Below are 18416 nucleotides of genomic sequence, written 5' to 3'. Positions count from 1 at the left end.
AGAGGCAGGCGGAACAGGCGGGCAGGCGCGATTGGCTGGACTGGGCCTCGGCGCTCTTCTGACTGGCGGCTTGCGGGCTTGGCCCCGCCCCGTGGGCGGGGTGGCGTGGGGGCAGCATGGAGGGTGCGGTGTCGGACGTGGCTGTGTGTAACCTGGCGTTCGCGGGGCGCCTCGAGGAGTTGCGGGCGCTGCTGCTCCGCGACAGGACCCAGGCCACGCGGGCTGATCAGGTCAGCTGGCTGCGGTCCCGGGCGGTCTGGGGGTAGCTCCCCGCCGGGCGGCTCATGCCAGCCATTCCCCGTCCTTGCCCCGCTCACCGCTTCCTTCCCGCAGGATCACCGCACCGCACTGCACTGGGCCTGCTCGGCGGGACACACGGACGTCGCAGACCTCCTCCTCGGGCTTGGCGTGCCTGTGAACGATAAGGACGATGTGAGTGCCGCGGCCCTACCCTTGTGCGGCTGAGGGAGCCGTGGGCCGCTACGTAGGGACAGTCCGGGTGCGCAGATGCTGCCGGGGCCCGTTGCTGTCATGGTTTCAGCCGCAAAAGGGCCTTGAGAGCGGCCAGGGCCTGTTGTGCGGCTCCCTTCCGCCCTCTTCCCTCTTCTCCCGTCGGCTGGTGAGCCCGGCGCGATATGTGACACTTGGGAGAGTCCAGGCTGCTCTGTGTGCGCTGGGGAGACAGGATGAAGTATTTCACAGTTCGTGTGGAAATAGGCCTGAGGAGGAGATTTGAGACCTGTTCATTGTCCCGGAATTTTTAGGAGAATTCTTGCATAAAGAAGGAAATGTCTCATCAGTTTAGAGAATAGGATATAGAAAAAGTTTTTACTACTTTTCTACTACTGCTGTTTGTTCTTAAAAAGACACTAGTGTAAATACTGCAGGGACAAAGTGTTCTGCGAAGATACCATGCATAGCTGCATAGCAGAAGTGATTTCTCTCGTTTAACTGGCAGCTTTTCCCAGGTACTGAATGCAGGCATGTAAGAAGACATGAGCCTTGCATATAGTGAAAATCAATGTTTAGCTTTACACTGGTATGAATATGTGCAGTGTGAAAATAGTTCAGGTTTGTCTGGGTTATGCATTATCATGTTTTTCTGCCTGAAACTCGTGATTTGAATAATGTGGATTTCTTCTTGCCTCTGTAGGCTGGTTGGACTCCCTTGCACATTTCTGCTTCAGCAGGCCGTGATGAAATTGTGAAAGCCCTTATTGCTAAGGGTGCTCATGTAAATGCTGTCAATCAGAATGGCTGCACGCCCCTGCATTATGCAGCCTCCAAAAATAAGCAGGAGGTATGTTTACCTAAGCTACTGAAGCTGGTAGTGTTCTTGGAAGAAGGATTTAGGTATATTAAGTCCACATCCTCCTCCCCTGCTCCTTTCTCTTTCAACATACTCAGATTGCAATCATGCTTTTGGAGAATGGAGCAGATCCGGATGCAACGGATCATTTTGAGTCCACCCCGTTACACAGAGCAGCAGCCAAAGGAAACCTAAAAATGGTACAGATCCTTGTGCAGCACAATGCAACTGTGGATATGCGGGACTCTGAAGGAAATACTCCTCTGTAAGTAATTTTAAAATTTTGTTTAATATGGCATAATTTCCGTGAAGTGAAACTCCATTACTTCAATGTCTTTTTCTTTTTTTAATTTTTCAGTTCCTCAAAATACTCTCTTGTTTCACATCCCTGTGCAATTAAAAAGTATTTGAGAAAGTCATACTTAGTATTTTGCCTTAGCAGTCTGCATATGCATACTTTAATGTGTATTACTGTATCTACTTAAAGAGTGTGGAACATGTTTTGTATTAATCTGGAACATGGTTGCTGCTACAGGGTAGAAAGTGAGCAAATGACATCAGAGTCAAAGGAAACTGGTCTTGCAGGCTGGTCTACTCTGTCCTGCCAAGCAAGAACTCATTTCAGAAGCTTTTCTTCACCTCTAAAGAAAATAAGTTGCAATTGAAGTACAATCAGCCCAGTGTTTGTTGTTACCGTAGAGATCAATTTGAATCTGTAAGGGTTACAGCTACTTTGAAGTTGGTGTCAAAACCACAGTGGAATACAGATTTTGCTGTGAATAAGATCAAGCAGTATGTTTTAGCTGTACTTAAACCGCAGTATAGCCCTGGAATGCACACAGTTCTTCCTAGGACTCTGTGCCAAATGGAAAAAAGCATTTACAGTAACTCATTATATTTTAGCATTGGACAATTTATTTCTCACCTTCAATTTAATAAAGATTGCCATTTTCCATTCTCACCATGGATTATGTTCTGTTTAGCTTTGTTGTCTGCAGAGCCAAATCCTAACCCAAAGAACTGTCTTAACATTGCAAGGAGAGCAGTGAGAGGAATGTTCTTGAGTTGCTTAATGACAGCAGAGTGACTGGACAGCAAGCTTTGGAATCTGTCTAGGTAGTTGGCTGCTTGTGGATTTGTTGTTCTCAGATGTGTCTCCCCCTAATATTCACACTGTCTTTTTGGCATGGGGTAATTATTGCTCTTTAAACTTTTAACAGTGGCTGTGGGTTTCTTGTTCTCACTGCAGTCATTTAGCCTGTGATGAAGAGAGAGTGGAGGAGGCAAAGCTGCTGGTGTCTCATGGTGCAAGTATTCACATTGAGAATAAAGAAGAGCTGACCCCACTGAAAGTGGCAAAGGGTGGCCTGGGAGCCATCCTTAAAAAAATGGTGGAAGGCTAGAGAGGGGCTTCCCACTTGAGTCTCTCCTGTTGTACTTCTACTTAAGACTGCGAACTTCATATTTTGATAGTTCAACTAGGATGTTATGTGTAGTATCAGCATGGTAACAAAATGTTTTTATTGAAGCTGTCCTTCAAGTGCAGTGCCAAACAATTCTTTGTACTTCCTGTTAATTAAATAGTTCACTGATTTTAAAGTATTTTTCAATATCTCGCAGTTTTCTTTCATAAGTGTGATGTGTATAAATGTGGTATTCCTTCTACTTCAGATCCCAGTTTAGAATTATTTCTTTCAAGAAAAGGACCAAAAATGTTCTAACCATGTAAAGCCAATTTTTGTTTTATTCTAGAGTCTTTGTTTTTTGTCTTAGCCTTTGTGATTTCTGTGTGTGGTTTTGTGGGTACAAAAACCCCACAAAATTGCCTTTCTCCAGATGATACTAAGCTACACTGTATTTCTCTTTGTAGAATGCAGTTTGTTCATTTACTTAGATAACTGTATCGATTTTTGCTACTCTTGATGTATTAAGTGAAATGTGAGTGTTTAAAGCTTTTCTGTTGTTACTGTTGTTATCCTGTTTTTCTCTGAGTCTTTAAATACATGTATTTGATGACGTGCACTGGACACAGGCACTTGCAGACTTTCAGGGTTACCTCTGCAAATACACTGTGTTATAATGGATGGCTCTGGATACTCCTCTGGGATGTACTTCGACTTTAATATTTTTCTTCTTGCTCCTTTTGTAGGTTTCTCCTTCTGTTCTCTTTGACTCTCATATGCAGCACTGACACTCGCAGTTTACCATCTTATTTTATAACAGAAGCCTGGTTTAACCTTTATTTACTTTAATTATTTGTAAGTTATTGCAAGGCAGAGTCTCAAAAGTGCTTCTGTCCTGATGTTGATAAGATTATTTTTGACACCAGTGAATAGATTTCCCCTTGAACAAAAGACAAAATTTGTAATAGACAGGTAGAAGAATTATAAAAGAAAGGCCTCATAAAATCAGGCCTTGCTCTGCTAAATTAATAGCTGGCTTTTTGCTTCTTCTAAAGTGCAGCTAAGTGGTTTGCAAGTTCCCGTGTGAAAACAGTCTTGGGAATGAGAGTTTGTTAACACAACAAACTATTCCTGGGTGAAAAACAACTGCACCTGGGTAAGCAATGGATTTGTCCCATGAGAATCAGTGAAGAAATATGTAAACAATTCAAGAATAGGGAGATTTTATGGACAAGTAAAATATCTTTTACTAACCAATAGAGTGATTAGCAGGAAAGCTATTAACCAATTATAGTTGCACACAAGGTCTGTAAAACCTGTATAAAGTGAGTTGTGTGAATAAAGAATTGGCTTTTCCTGCATGAAGAAAATGGAGTTTTGGCTGAATTATTACAACAGAAATTCTGTGAAATAAAGAACTTTCCTAAACAACAGTCTTTGGTGCTATAAAATTTTATTAAAGTTACATGTAAGAAAACCAGTATTTTTTAAATCACTTGTATGTTTGGGATGTGAATGACAAGATGAAACCCTGCCATCCATTACACATCCATTATGGATATGCAACATGCTTGACCTTCAGCCTCAAGGAATAGGTGACATGCAAGCTGGCAGTTTCTACAGTTTGACTTGGATTAAGATAATGCAGTTTATTTTGATAAGCAAGACAGGAGCTAACAACCAAACACATACCTTCAGCTAGGACTTTAAATATATCTTAGAATACAAAATGCAGGTTAAATTTCACTGAGGGGACTCATGAACAAGAGGGATAACTTGCCTGTACATGTAAATGTTTCTTATGTACTGCACAGGCACTGCTGAAAATTTGATTGGAGAGCAGCTGAAGCTAAGAGTTCTGTGTTCATTCTTGATCTTTGTGTAGCAAAAGACCCCTGTTCTGTAGCTTTGTAAATCCACTTCCTTAGGAGATGGTGGCTTGAATGTTGGCTTAATGTCTGGTGTCCGTATAAATGATCCCTACTCCCTATGGGAAGATAAATGGGCCATGCAGCAAAGACTGTTGGAACATCTAAAGCATATTCTGAAAAATGTTTCTGCATCCTGCGTAGCTTTTCAGGGTTTTAGAGCTACACACTCTGGATCAGTACCTAATTTGACTTGTGCTTTGCCAAGAGTATCAGTGGGAAGCTAGAATGGTGCCCCATCCTTTTAGAAAAACTTTAGATACTAAACTCCGTAACAAGAACAAACGTCTGCCAGAAGGCTTATAGAAAACACCACGCTATAGTAAGTAACTCCAAATACATGTTATTTTCCTTACCTCCTTATTCTCAGCAGCCTGTTTTGCTTCTTATTTTGCCTTTTTACTAACCTCTGTTACTCACTAATGGTTAAAAGTATGAGAGGAATCATTAGTCAGGAATGTGGTCAACTGTTCCTATCTTTTATATAAAAACTTTAACATAACTTGAGCAATTTCTACTTTTTGAACAAATATAAAACCTGTGGTGTTCTAGGAAGACTATACTATCTATAGAAATTACTGACAACTTCACCAGCATAAGCACTTATCTTACTGTAGCAAGTTATGTAAGGAATAGCCGCATATAAATGTGTGGAAGTGAGATGAAGGAAAGACGAAAAGAAATATGACCACATAATAGAGTCGCCTCTTCAATCACAATAGTGCTGTTGCAGAGATGTGGAAGTTGGAAAGGTGTAGCAGTAAGAACAATGTGACAATAGCATGTACCTATGCAGGAAATGCTTTAGAAGAGCTAATACAGCTGTAGTGGTGACATGAAGACATTCATGTTTTCCTATGAAGGGCAAGAGTAAAAGAATGCTGAGGAATGTCAGATAAATTATTGCTGCTGTCAGTCAAGCCTTTGGACCAATAACTGGTTTGAATTGTGTCATCAGGAAACATCTTCAGTAAGAAATAGCACCCAAAGAGCAGCAGGTAGTACTGACTGTTCCCTTGCTGTTTCTGAGTGTGTTTAATGTCATCATCCTGCAGGTTTATACAAATCGGCTGTCAATATCATATTTTCAGTAAGCTGCTTAACCTGGATGGCAGGATGTGAGTTATGAATTTGGCCTGGCACAGTTGTCACAAGAGTCAATAAGAGCTACCTGATTAAGGAGACTTCTCTATAGATCCCAGTTTGAAATTTACCCTGGATATTTTGAGGAGAGAGGAGTCTGAGGATCCACTGCTACAACATGGCAGTATTGGTATTAACAGGGGTGTGACCTTCACAGTCTGGCACAAACAGCTTTTGGCTAAAATAGTGCTAGAAGAACACCATTAATGCTCTTTTACTCTGGAATGAAGTAAAACACTTTGATAGGACATGTCTATCAAAGACAAATATTTGGAAGTCAGAAAACTGAGGAAAGGGCAATGAATACAGTTATGCTTGAGGATCCAAAATAAATCTTAACTAGGCTCTCATGCCTTACATCCTTAAATATTGCCATGTATTTATCTTTTTTCCTTTTTCCTTTAATTTTTTTTGACTCAGTATTTTTATAAATACACTTAGAGCTGTAGGAACTGAACCGGAAAAATTTGGCCCAGAAATCTTAAAGATAAATGTTGTATATAACTAATGTTTATAGTCTAGGAACAGTCATCAAGGAATTTATGAATATTAGATCCTGTGAAAATTTAAGTGCCAAAAAACTCCAGATCTCTGAGCCAGATATATTTTCCTGCAATGTATGGTACTGAAACCAGTGTCTGGCTGTGTCAGCAAGGTTGTGGGTCTGTATTTGCCCAAGTCCCATGGTTCTTGAGCTTTTCTGAAAGTATTATCTTCACCTTTTTGAAAAACTGAGTTTGTGTAACCTTAGAAATGAGGCCCAGGGAGAAGGATTGTCTAGTGACCCAGGTGTATATGGTTCAATTCCCTTATCTCCTTACAAAAGGGCACTCATTGCTCGATTGCTGGCTGTCGGTGTGCATTGCACCACTTACCTTCCCTCTTGATGCTTTGACCTATAGAAGATAGATTGTTATACTGTTATAAGAGACCAAAAGAAGTGTGTTTGTTGCTTAGTGGGTAGGACTAGCCTGGAAAGAGATTTAAATAATTTAAGAAAATAAGAAAGCAATCAAAACTCATGTGCTGCATAGAAGGCAGTATCACTGCTAAGTTTTGAAAGCATCTGTATCTGTGTGTCAAGAGGAATGTGATGCTGTGCATGCCTATAGGAAGAAGCCTTGCAAAAGATTTAGATCTCCAGCTCCTGTTATGTGGAACAGGAATCTGTGTCTGAACTGGGTACCTAAATGCCAGTTCCATTAAACTGAAAACCAGAATTGCTGAAACAGACAACTCTGGAATGCCGGTGCCCTTGGGAACTTTAAGCCAAGAAGGTCACTGTTAACAGAATGCTTTCCAGGTCAGGCAGCAATGGGGTAAGATTTTCCAGGATTTTTTTTTGTTTTTTTTAGCTTAAGTGCAATTCAGACACACAAGATTTTGACTCAGGTTTTAACATCTCTTTCAGCATTTTGATGACATTAATGTAACTTCTTTTTACTTCTGATGTTCAAAATCAGTTTCTTGAAACACTGCAATGTACTGGCCATGATTACTGCTCTCATGCACACAGAGCAGGTTGAGCCAACAGCACTGTTTCTGGAGATGGCTGCTGTGGTTTTGCATACACAGCAAAACACAGCATACTGGAAGTTGACTGGAAAGCTCTTACTTTGACAAATGCTTCAGCCCATTTCCTAATTAGTTTTGCAAAATAGGTTGGATAAATATATATGATACTCCTTTTATACTTAAATTTTTGTACAGTATAACTAGATGACAAAAGAAGGCCAAATCTTCTGCTATTCACAAAGTGCCTGTTTAAGAGACCCTTTTTGATCCACCCCAGTGGCTCACAATACAAATACCTTGAATACAAGTTTTAGTCATGCTTCTATGTTAATTCAATTACAACAATTTTTATATAAAGGGGTCCAAAAGTGACAAAGAAATCTCTATTACAAACTCTAGACTCTTTCTTCTTTTTCTGCTTCTTGCTTCTCATCATTTTCAGGTGTTGCTGGAGCTGCTGTTTCATCAATGCTTGGGTATTCATTTGTTGCATTGCTTGATGGAGCTGTGGTTGTAGGAATGTTTTCTTCATTGGGTACCTGAACATAGTCTGCGTTGGATTGTTTCTGAGCCATTTCTCTGCAGAAAGACAGGATTAGGATTGTGATCTCACATGTTGAAATCCTGTGTACATTAGATTCTTTCAAAATAATGAATCTTTGTATTTGCTATCTGAACAGTAACCCGAGTGCTATTATGACTTTTTCAAGATTGTGTGAAAAGCTTACAACTCCTTTGTGCTGAGACAGAGAGAGTGATAGCATATTAGCTAGAAAGACATCTGCATTGCTGGTTTAAGTGATCCCATTAGAATAAAATGGATTTTAGTATATTTAAATGTTGTGCCAGGAAAGTGGAAAGGGAAAGTGAGCGCTGGTAGTGTCTGAGGAGCAATAACAAAACTCACTGCTTGGTGTGAGCTTTCTGGGAAATTCCATGCAGATCTGGTGTCCCATTGAAGTGCATGAAAAATAGAGTTCAGTCAGAAAAGAATTATGAAAAAACTGAAATCTGGAAAAGTAATATAAAATATGTTTAGTGTTCTAGAAAATATGGAAGTTAGAAAAATACTTTTAATAACAGGTATTAATTCCACTTATCAAAACGTTAATAAACCAACTCTCAATATTGAAGCACTTTCACATGGCAAAAAATATCAGATGCTAGTGGATTAATTAAGTACAGTAAGATTTATTAGGACCCAAGTACAAAACTAGATGTTAATGCTACATCAATTGAAAGCAGAACTCAGGTGCTTGAGTGACTGATCACTGGTCTGGGTTAGCAGAATTCCATATTAGGAAGTCTTAAACTTGTGCTACAGGGACATCACATTTTTTTTCTGGCCTCAGCTGCATGTAGTTATTTAGCATTTAACATCAATGGCCTGAATGCAATCTATATATAGTCTATACAGTATATATGTAATGCGATTATCCCTATTCTGAACATTTGGCAATTTAAGGGAAAAGTGAGCAACCAAAGCACAGAGAAGAAAACATCTCCAAGGCAGGAGCAAAATGGACATTTTGGGCTCCATTCTGTTGTTTAAACCTTGTGTTTCCTGCAATCTGAGATGCCCAGGAGTATCTCAAGTGTGTGTCCTGTAATTTCAGATAGCGCTGACCTGAGCCCTCTGTGTTTAAATCCCAATAAATTTATTGAGGTGACCCCTAGCTGCTCTTTCTTTTTACGTCTTCCACTGGCTTTTAAAAGACCCCATTAACTTTAAATCTAAATAGCTGTTTTTATAACTTGCCACTTTAGTTTGTTTTGTTTAAAAATACTTATTCCACTGTTTTAGATACTGCTAAGTGGTAGCTGCCTGTTAAAATAGGGAAGAGGGCAATGACACTTTCTGTTAAAAGAGCAACAGGTAAAAAGTCCCCCAAAAGCAGATGTTCACTCTGGAAGTTTTCTCTAAACTTGTATTATGCATTTTACTTTACTTCTGGATTAGCAGCAGTGCTTTACAGAAATAATTGTCTTAAAATTAGGCGAACAGAAATTCTTACTGGATCTCATAATTTGGTGACTTCCTATTTTTTGCCTTCTTGGTTAAGACCCAGATGATAATGCAGATTATAGCAGCTGCCAAAATTGCTCCAATCAGTGCTCCAGCAACAATGCCACCATCTGAATCTGCAAAAGAAAAAAAAAAAAAGATTACTTGAGTTTTTAAAAAGTAGTAGTAAAGGAAAATCCCATGAAAATTTGGTGCAACAGCCTTTAGCAGAAAGAAGGGATTAGGTGCAAAGAACTCTTTCCAGGAGGGTAGCCAAAGATTCTCCATGAAAGTGAGAGCTGTGTACTTGGATGGTCTTTGCTGCCTCCTTTTTCATTGGGTAGCTCCCTATCCCAACAAATTCTCTGTTTATGCCTGGCTAAGGGAATCATTGGGCTGTCATACTGACAAGAGGTGAAAGCCTTTGCTTTTCAATCATTGCAAACAGATATTGAAATCCAGGTTGCCTTTGTTTCTGTCTTTCAGCTAGTGGTCACATCTACAATGCCCCAGTCCTTGTACTACCACATTTCACTGATGGTTGTAATTTCTGGGGTGGGCAGACCTCAGTGGGACAGTTGGCTGAAAGAAATTGCTCAAATCTCCTTGTCTGTCTGTCCTCAGTAAAATCTCTGCAGTCAGAACAAGGTCCAGCTTCTGCTCCTTGCAAGAAATTAAGGTGGGGATGTTAAATCAGTTTTCTAGGTCATTGTTAAGTCTAGGCAGGCCTGGATGAAAACTCCAGAGCTCTCCAAATCCTGTTCTGTTCTTACTTGAAAAAAAACCTAAGCTTCAAAGTTGTTAAACTTGCTCCTGCCAGCTGTGTATGACCTCCATCAACGATACTTTCATGCCTTCCACTTACGTTTTGCCGTTAGGTCAAGCTCACAGGTGCTGTTCCCCAGGAGGTTGCTGGCTATGCACCGATAGTAGCCAGTTTCAAAAGTGGTGAGGTTGCCAATGTAGAGGATGCCAGAGTTTGGATCTGTGACAAGCAGGGAGCAGGTACACATTACTGTTTGTATTCTGTAGAGGCAAACAGTTCTCTGTAGTGGGTAACATAGAGCTATTCAGACATTAGGAAAAGGGTTCACCAATTATTGTTTTATTTGTGTGTTTTTTAATATTCTTTAAATATAAAACATTTACCTTCCTTGAAAATTGCTCCAGTGGATTCTTTGGGGGTGTATTAGAAGCCCCTACTCTGCCAACCACTCTGCCTGATGTTTTATCTACATTGATACTGTGGTTGCCTGTGTAACTCCACAAATGAAAATGTGACAGGTCCAGAAAATTACTGTGAGGGAAGGATGTGCTAGTATTTGAATGACAAATTGATTCAACTTAAATTCACTCAAAATTTCAAGGGAAGAGAGATGTAAAGACGTAAATATTTCTCTCATTTTAACAATTTAAAGGCATGGACAGGACTTCAACTTTTTTTTTTAATAGGAAAAGCATCCTGTGGTTTTGACAGCTGTCAGTTGATTTGAATAAGTAAAAATATGATTCTGTGACATTGACTATTGGAAGAAGAGAATAAATTTTAATTAGCCTATGGGATACACAGCATTTGATATACTGGAATTTCAAAACCTGGACATGGTACGTTAGTCCTGCAGTTACATACTAAGTTGTTCTGTCACAGGCTTGAGGGTGTTCTCATCAACTTTGTACCAGCGGTAGGTGGGGCGAGGCAATCCCTCTTCACAGTTGCATAGGAGGTAGATTAGATGGCCTTTTTCAGGTGTTCCTTCTACTTTGCAAAAAGGTTTTGATGGTTTGACTGTAAAATAAGAATGGAAACATCGGAAGTGCATACCCAGGGCTCCAAACATTCACCTCAAGTTCATCTCTCTGAGCAAAGACCTGAACCCCATCTACATGTTTCCTTCCAAGAGCAGAATCTAATTTATGAAACTGACCAAAGCCTCTCCCATTAAAAAATTGAGTAATATTAAATATGTGTACATGGCCTAGGATACAGTCTTATTATCTTCAATTTGCATACTAACTGTTGTTAAGGAGGTGTTGAGACTACAACTATCAATTATTTTCATTCTAATGGGCCACTGAATATTCACCATACACCATTCTGCCACATAGCAACATAATTTTCTTTAGAGACATGTTAGGAGCTTTTCCAGTGAGAGGGAGAAGATCAAGGCCCGATTCTTTCCACATATTAACAGTTCTGAAGGAAATAAGGCAGCTATAGTTCTGTTAAAAAATGTATCTGTTTTTATATAATGTCCTCACTTTGCACAAAAGGGAAGATTCTGTCTTCACTTATATACCCATTGTTTTTAATTTCCTACCTCCAGATAAGATTTTGTGGTTCTTTAGAGCACTATCAAGGGAAACTACCAGCAATGAACATAACCTAAACCAACAACTTTTCCTAGTTTTCATATTAAAAGTGCAATCTTTTACTCAACTGCTCCAAGGTTTACCGTTTATTTTGGGAATTTTACATGAGAATTATCAGTAGTAGTTTGATTTTCAGGAAATGAGTTTACATGTATCTTTTTCTTATCCCTAGAAGGTAGGCAAGTGATGTTGGAATCATGTTCCCACATGTCTATGATTTGTCACTCTGATCAGGTATGAATTCTCAAGATAAAAGAATTATTAGACATGGTTAGTACAATCTTCTATCTTATTAGGAAACAAAATATCTCATTCCGCTGCTTTTGATTCTTTCTGTTCTGCCTGTTCATGGTTGAACTGTTGCTTTCTTCCATACAAAACAGACTTTGTACTGCTTTCATCCAACACGTACTAAGTTTCTAGAGGTTTTGGGAATTGATGTGAGTCAGAACTCTTGGGCTATGCTGCTACCTAGATTTATACAAGTCACCATGATCAACATTAGGTAAAATTAGCAAAGTTTAGGACTGTGCTGGGGATGCATGTAATGGTTTCAGTGAGAAGTTGTCACTCCCAGCTAAAATGGTGTTTTATTTTAACTTAAACTAGTATCATTTTGTTTTGCAGTATGAAAAATGGAGTGAAGTTGGGTAATTCTAGCCACCCTCTTACCTGCTTATAGAAGGGAACTTTTTGAGAGCACAAAGTGATTCTGAAGGCCAGTGGTGGGAGAATGAGATTTGACTGCAGTTGAGGCAAAGGCAGCTGTGGAGTGGAACCAGGTCAGCTGTGACTGGAAGCTAGAGGGCACCCAGGCTCTGCCTTCCTCCAGAGCCCTTGGAAACACTGCAGCAGTGACTCAGGGAGCTTCCCTCTGCATCATGGACCTTGTTTACCACAGCCTGTTATTCCTTCAGTCCCTACGTATTTTGAGCTGTGAATTCAGTGTTTCATAATATGGGAAGAAAAAGACAATACAGCAATAGAGAGGGAAGGCACTTACCCAGCACATTGACGATCACAGATTTTTGACTCTGTCCAGAATCACCCTGAGGGCTGAAAACTTCACAGGTGTAGGAACCAGTGTCTGAGGGCTGCATGTTGGAGATTGTTATTGATGCATTCCCTGGACTTGATGAAGCTGTTATCCTGTTCTTAAATGCTCCATAGAAATAAGAATGGCCTCCTGAATAATAATAGATCTGTGATAAAGAAACAATTGTTTGTTTAATAACAAAAGATCTTCTTTCTGCTTTGTTTGGTACTCAGAATATATTTGATTTCTGATTAAAGCCAAGCAATGTTACCCTCTTTCTTGCCTCTTCCCCCAAGAAATCAGAAATTAAAACATAGTACATTTGAATACATACTTCTAAAGGTTCTTAAAAGACAAGTTTTCAGAAATGGCATTTTTAATTGTGTAATTGACAGTAGCTAAATATTTGTGGATACTCCAAACACAGATTGATGCAATTGCAAAATCAAAGGTGAGACCATTGACCATCATTTGAAAATTTTGTGAAAAAATGCTAAGTCATGAACAGTGAATAATGGTATTAAGTGAAGCACTGATAATTGGTGATAGCATTAATAAGTAGCTCGCTAGAAGATTGTGACAAGGATGGACCTGTCATTGGGAAAGTTGGTAGCTGCAGAACTTTCCAAATACAGAGTCTGGCAAACGGAGGACTGAAATGAATTCACAAGACGAAGGTCTAAGCAAACAAGGCACTTGATTGGATTGCAATAAATTTGAAATCCATAAGGATGCAGTACAAGAACAGAGCAGTGTCATCTCACATGCAATTAGAGCAGCCATGCTGTTCTTGTTTGTGTCATCAGCGTTGGAGGCAGTGTCATGGACTATCTTGATTTTTTGAATTTATACCAGGGAGGCAGTAAAGAATACCTGCTGGCCTCAGTGCCTGGGGGAGTTCCTATTGGGGATCAAGAAGTTCCCCTTTTATTAAATAATAAAAAAATGTTTTGCAAAATGATAGACACACTAAGGATAAATGTTTCTAAGGAATGCAACATTTCCTCTCAAATAAAAATTGCTGATTTAACATTGACTGATTTCACTGATTTCAGTAGCATCAATTGCTCTTAGCAGCATTGTGGAGCAGAATTGGCCTCATAAGCCTGAACTTGTTGTCTGATGATGGAAAGGAGAGGTAGAATAGTGTTCACTGCAGAGCCTGGATGGCAGTCTGAGCCTTGGGCCCTGAATCTGTTCAGGAACTGTGGTATCTCATCTGCTCTGGGGTAAATATAATAGTTCTTAAAGAGTACCTACCTTCTATCCAATCTAATTGTGCTCTGAAACAACAAAGATGCGGAGAACTACGATTCTTTAATTGTTTTTCTGAAGTGTTAATGATAGTGTTGTATGAAAATGACAGTGTCTGGGATAGGCAATATGTTTCCCCAGCGTCTGCATGCACACACTAGGCAAAGTGAACAGTTCCAGCACACTCAGTCATTTCTGTAAACTGGTGAGAGGTGTCCGTAGAGAATTACAGATTATGACCCAAATAGATCTAACATTGTTCCTACTGGCAGCATTCCAGAACTATCAATGTAAATGTATTTACTGAAGTTGAAGTAACAGCATGTTTTTTAATGGAAATATTGAGAAAATGCTTGTAGGAAAAAGTTTCACAGGCTCCTCTTCACAGGCCATTCTCACTTGACTAGTATCAAAATTTCCTTTTGGTCAAAGTTCCCTGGCTTTTAGGGATACTGCAGATCCCCAGGTGAGAGGTATAATTTGCTTTACTTTCAGATCAACTGATTGCATTTTGAATTAAGAATATTAATTCTTAATTCTATTTATCCTCTCTGATATGGTGTTGACTGAAGTCTTTAAGAAATGTTATCTAAAATCCTTTGTTATCTTAAGGCAAGGTACACTCCAAAACTGCCAGAGCACAGCCGGCTTATGCAAACATATAGCTTTGAAATGAAGGTCAGAATCGAGCTTGTGCAGCACCAGCAGCTCCAAGACTACAGCTTGGCCCTATCTCAAGAGCAGTTTTGCATACTCCTCAGCCAGACTTTATCTTTCCCTGTTCCAGGATTACAAACACCAGGTACAATTGATGTAGGGCTCTGAACACCAAAGCACTCCCAGGGTGTGGAACACTGGTGGTACAGTGGGGAAGCATAACAGGTCCAGGGTTAACTCGATGACAGACCTGGTTGGAAAGTTTTAAAACTGGTTTTAGGCTTTGCAAATATCTAGAGATGGAACTCTATTGCCAAACCAGAGTTTGGATGGACACACTGTATTCCCTGAGGAAGGAGAGTGTTCAAAATAAGGAGCTTGGTTTAAACAAATCACTCATCAAAAAGTTGTCTACCTGGAATTACAAAAACACACTGACCACATTAGTTTCATTCTACATTTATCTGGGTGTGAGCAATAGCAGAATATTATTCATCACCGTTTCTTGCAAGAGTTTGAAGTTACAAGAACTGTGACTTCTGACTTCAGCCTCTTCTGAGGCTGATGTCCCTGAATACCTCTCAATAGTGATAGGCTGGATTTGCATCTCCTCTCCATCAACTGCACTGTTGTAGTAGGGCAGTGAAAGGGGTTCCATCAGCTCTTTACACTAATGTCAAATTAAGCTCTACAATGATTTCAATGAAGTAATGTGTGTCTTGCTGCAGCATGAGGAGTGGCAGGCCCATCACACCCTATTAAAGGTTTGATTGTTGGAAAAAGGGGCTAAATTCTACTCAATCTACCTCAGAGTAATCTGAGAGTATGTGAGAGTAAAGAGCAGCAGAAGGAATCCACTGAATGCTCATTTAGATACAGTACATCTTCCTAAGAATAAGACTGGCATTTCAAGTCATAAATGCAGTTAGGGCATGCCAGTAAACACTGTAGAGGAGCAAGTGCTCCTCTGTATATTTGACCTGGAGTCAGGGTGAATTACATGCTTAAGTCCTCATTCAATGCACTGAAAAGCTAATCCCCTGTGTTCTCTCTTTCTGAGTCAATGAAAGCAGAGAAAATATTTTGTGTACGCTGTTAAATCTGAGGCAGGTATCAACACAGCCGAGACTATTTCTTCTCTTCATACATTCAAACAGAGTCTTCCTGGGTCATTTTTGTCAGCCATGAACATAAAGGCAGTGATACATTCTCAGGCAATGCGTTCAGCTCCTCTGCAGGCTCCTGCCTGTCCTCTGTTCTCTCCTGTTCTATGCTTATCTCCCTGGCTCTGGAGTTCATTGCCTGAAGGAAAGTGATAAACACCAAAAAGGCTGAATAAGTTCTGATTAATTGCTGAGTGCATATCTTGTCCCAGAGGTATGATTGGATTGTGTACACAGGAACTTTAATTTAAAAGAAATATGTTTCAGTTAATTGGCTGTGAATTCATAGTCCATTTTAAACAATACACTCGAAATGGGTATTTTAAACCCTGGTGCAAAGTAGTTTTATGCTGTCCTTGAAAAACTGGTTTGTGGCTTTTGGAGAACTGAAATGAAAACCTTTGCAAAAGTGTTTCTGTTTCATCTCAAAAGTAAAAAACCTTATTTTCTGCTGAAGGTATAGGAAGATTTTGGGGCAACTGCCAACTAATGTTTCCTCCTACAGACACACATGTCATTGACTTTTCTTTCCATATTACCTAAAATGTGTGTATGGGAAAACTGGATATTTAGTCAATGGTAGACTTTTTCTGGAAACCCGTTTAATCTGGTGTGATAAATATGTTTTAAGTATACCATCTTGAATGCAAAAAAAAAGAAAAAAAAAAGAAATCTGCTGTGCTTCTCTTCAAACAATAAGCTTTTCATCAAACAAATGGTCCTCAAGCAAATCATGAGCAGCTCTAGTGAAGTCAGTGATTTACCAGAGCAGAAACAATATTGAGGGTGCATTAATGGTTGTTGGTCTTCCTTACCAGCTAATTTTTTCAGGCAAGTTATTATATATAATAGTGCCTTTTCACATTTCATGGAAGCAGCTGCCTGGGTGACTAATCAAACACCTGGCAGAAAAAGGAGCGGAGATTATCACTCCTAAAACTGTTGTCCCGAATAATTCATAATCTGAGACACTAGTTTCTGCTAAATGGCAAAGTTGCCCAGAAGACATCTCCCTAGCCTTAGAAAGGGTTGCAGTTTAGTTGGTTGTTCAACCTGTGGGCCAGGCAGTGCTGCCTCCAGGCAGACAGCAGCCAGCCACACTTCCATGCCTTCTGAGGCAGTGCTGTGGTTACCCTTCATGTCCACAGGCAGTTTCTTCTAGAGTGATGGTGTGGAAAGTATTTGCCTGAAGAGGAAGCAGTCAGCAGAGCTGATGCTGAGTTGAGGACTTTCAAAGGCTGCCAGATGTTTGGCAGAGTGTGAGGAACCCACCTATAGGTTTTTGTTGTATAGCTTCTGTAGAAAGATCTTCCTTAGGCTGTGAAGGGGGTGTGTGAAGAAGCAGGCAGGAAAATAGAAGAAATATGCCTCCCTCTGCTTCTCTTCTTCTTTTGACAGGACAAATACATACCAGAATTTGCGTAAAAATGTGCCTTTCAGATGGCTTTGGATGGACTCATTCATAATTTCAGGTCAATACTCCTCCCTCCTCCCATCTCCTGGAGTTACTGCATCACAAGGTTGTACATGCCTAGTACTTATGGATATCAAAGTTATAAGATGAGATGTACTTGAAGGTGCCTTACAAAATGTCCTGCTTAATCTCCACAGAATCCTGACTTCCTGACTGGAGGGCAGTTTCAGGACATGACCTCTTCTCTAGTACCTGTCTTTCCTCCTCCAGCATCTTCTCCCTTTCCCCCACCAGCACATGTAAAGCTCTAGCATTCTGTTAGATGACGTTTTTCTGATGGATTCAGTTTGTGACTCAGTCTGCCTGGAGAGCTGGAAAGCTACAGCATCCAGAGGGCCCTGTCATTGTGCTGGTTTGTCACTTTCTGTTTGACATTTTCTCAAACTACTAGAAAATGGAGGACATTAACAATTTTACTGGTTGGAGATCATGATCTCTTTTTGAATTCTGAGGATGGATAGAATTTATAAAATAACAAGAGGAGAAAATGTTCATCACTTCCTTAAGCATCTTACCATCAAAATAGAGAACAAATGCTGCACAGAGTATTAGTGAAGGCCCAAAGCTCAGATTCAGCTAGCTAAGAAAGCAAATATTCACACGTGTTGGTTTCTTTGACACGTGTCACATGACTGAGTTTGGGCCCAAATCTCTTATTTCATCCACAGTTTCTTTTCACACATTTTTGTCAAAACTCTGATCTGCCTGAAGGTAGTAGGGATAATATAGGGATATCCCTTACTGGGTTTTTTGCGTAGGGAATTGAGGATATTAACAATGACAAGAAGTGTCTTGCCACAATAGTGCATTGAAGAAGAAGAAAGGGAGTCAGAAGCCTTTAGAGGATTATTCATTCAGCAGCTTTAACTGATGCAAATATATTGAAGGAGCAGCTCTTTCATGTTCTCATAGTATCGTTCTTGTGGCTCAACTATTAGTGAATAATTCCTACAGTGCATCAAGAACAAATGTGTTTTCTTAGTGCATTTGGTGTAACTGATCTTCATCAATTATTACCAAACCTCAGTTTACATTGGGCTGCACCCTGTACTTCATAGTGAGATAGGAATCCTGCTGCAGTCAGAGAGTTCAGAACAGATTATGGCTGGAATACTGAGCTGACAGCTGAGAGGAAGCTGGTTCAGCTCAGTGTCCTCGG

At 40.0% G+C, this 18416-nt stretch overlaps 2 protein-coding genes across 5 annotated transcripts; one reads left to right on the top strand and one right to left on the bottom strand.

Moving 5' to 3' along the window:
* Positions 1-4082, top strand: PSMD10 (proteasome 26S subunit, non-ATPase 10). Of its 4 annotated transcripts, none has more exons than XR_015806795.1 (6): positions 21-230; positions 334-432; positions 1154-1300; positions 1408-1574; positions 2293-2425; positions 2559-4082. XR_015806795.1 is itself a non-coding variant. In XM_014886564.2 (5 exons), the coding sequence occupies exons 1-5, from the start codon at positions 117-119 to the stop codon at positions 2710-2712; spliced, it is 681 nt and encodes a 226-aa protein (XP_014742050.2). In that variant the 5' UTR covers positions 1-116; the 3' UTR covers positions 2713-4082. The 4 variants fall into 4 exon arrangements, 2 of the variants coding, with proteins under 2 accessions (XP_014742050.2, XP_014742051.2); XR_015806796.1 differs by having other exon boundaries at positions 2530-4082; XM_014886564.2 differs by lacking the exon at positions 2293-2425 and having other exon boundaries at positions 1-230.
* Positions 4083-4148: 66 nt separating this feature from the next.
* Positions 4149-16923, bottom strand: VSIG1 (V-set and immunoglobulin domain containing 1). The gene is made up of 8 exons (XM_088173484.1): positions 16837-16923; positions 15827-15922; positions 15120-15290; positions 12677-12875; positions 10934-11089; positions 10169-10288; positions 9314-9440; positions 4149-7877 (listed from the first exon to the last, which is right to left on the bottom strand). Exons 1-8 carry the CDS (start codon positions 16921-16923, stop codon positions 7694-7696), a joined length of 1140 nt encoding a protein of 379 aa, XP_088029610.1. The 3' UTR covers positions 4149-7693.
* Positions 16924-18416: the final 1493 nt, after the last annotated feature.

Source organism: Sturnus vulgaris, chromosome 14 (genome assembly GCF_052056855.1).
Source record: "Sturnus vulgaris isolate bStuVul1 chromosome 14, bStuVul1.hap1, whole genome shotgun sequence".
NCBI lineage: Eukaryota > Metazoa > Chordata > Aves > Passeriformes > Sturnidae > Sturnus > Sturnus vulgaris.
This window is presented reverse-complemented; position numbering and strand designations above follow the sequence as displayed.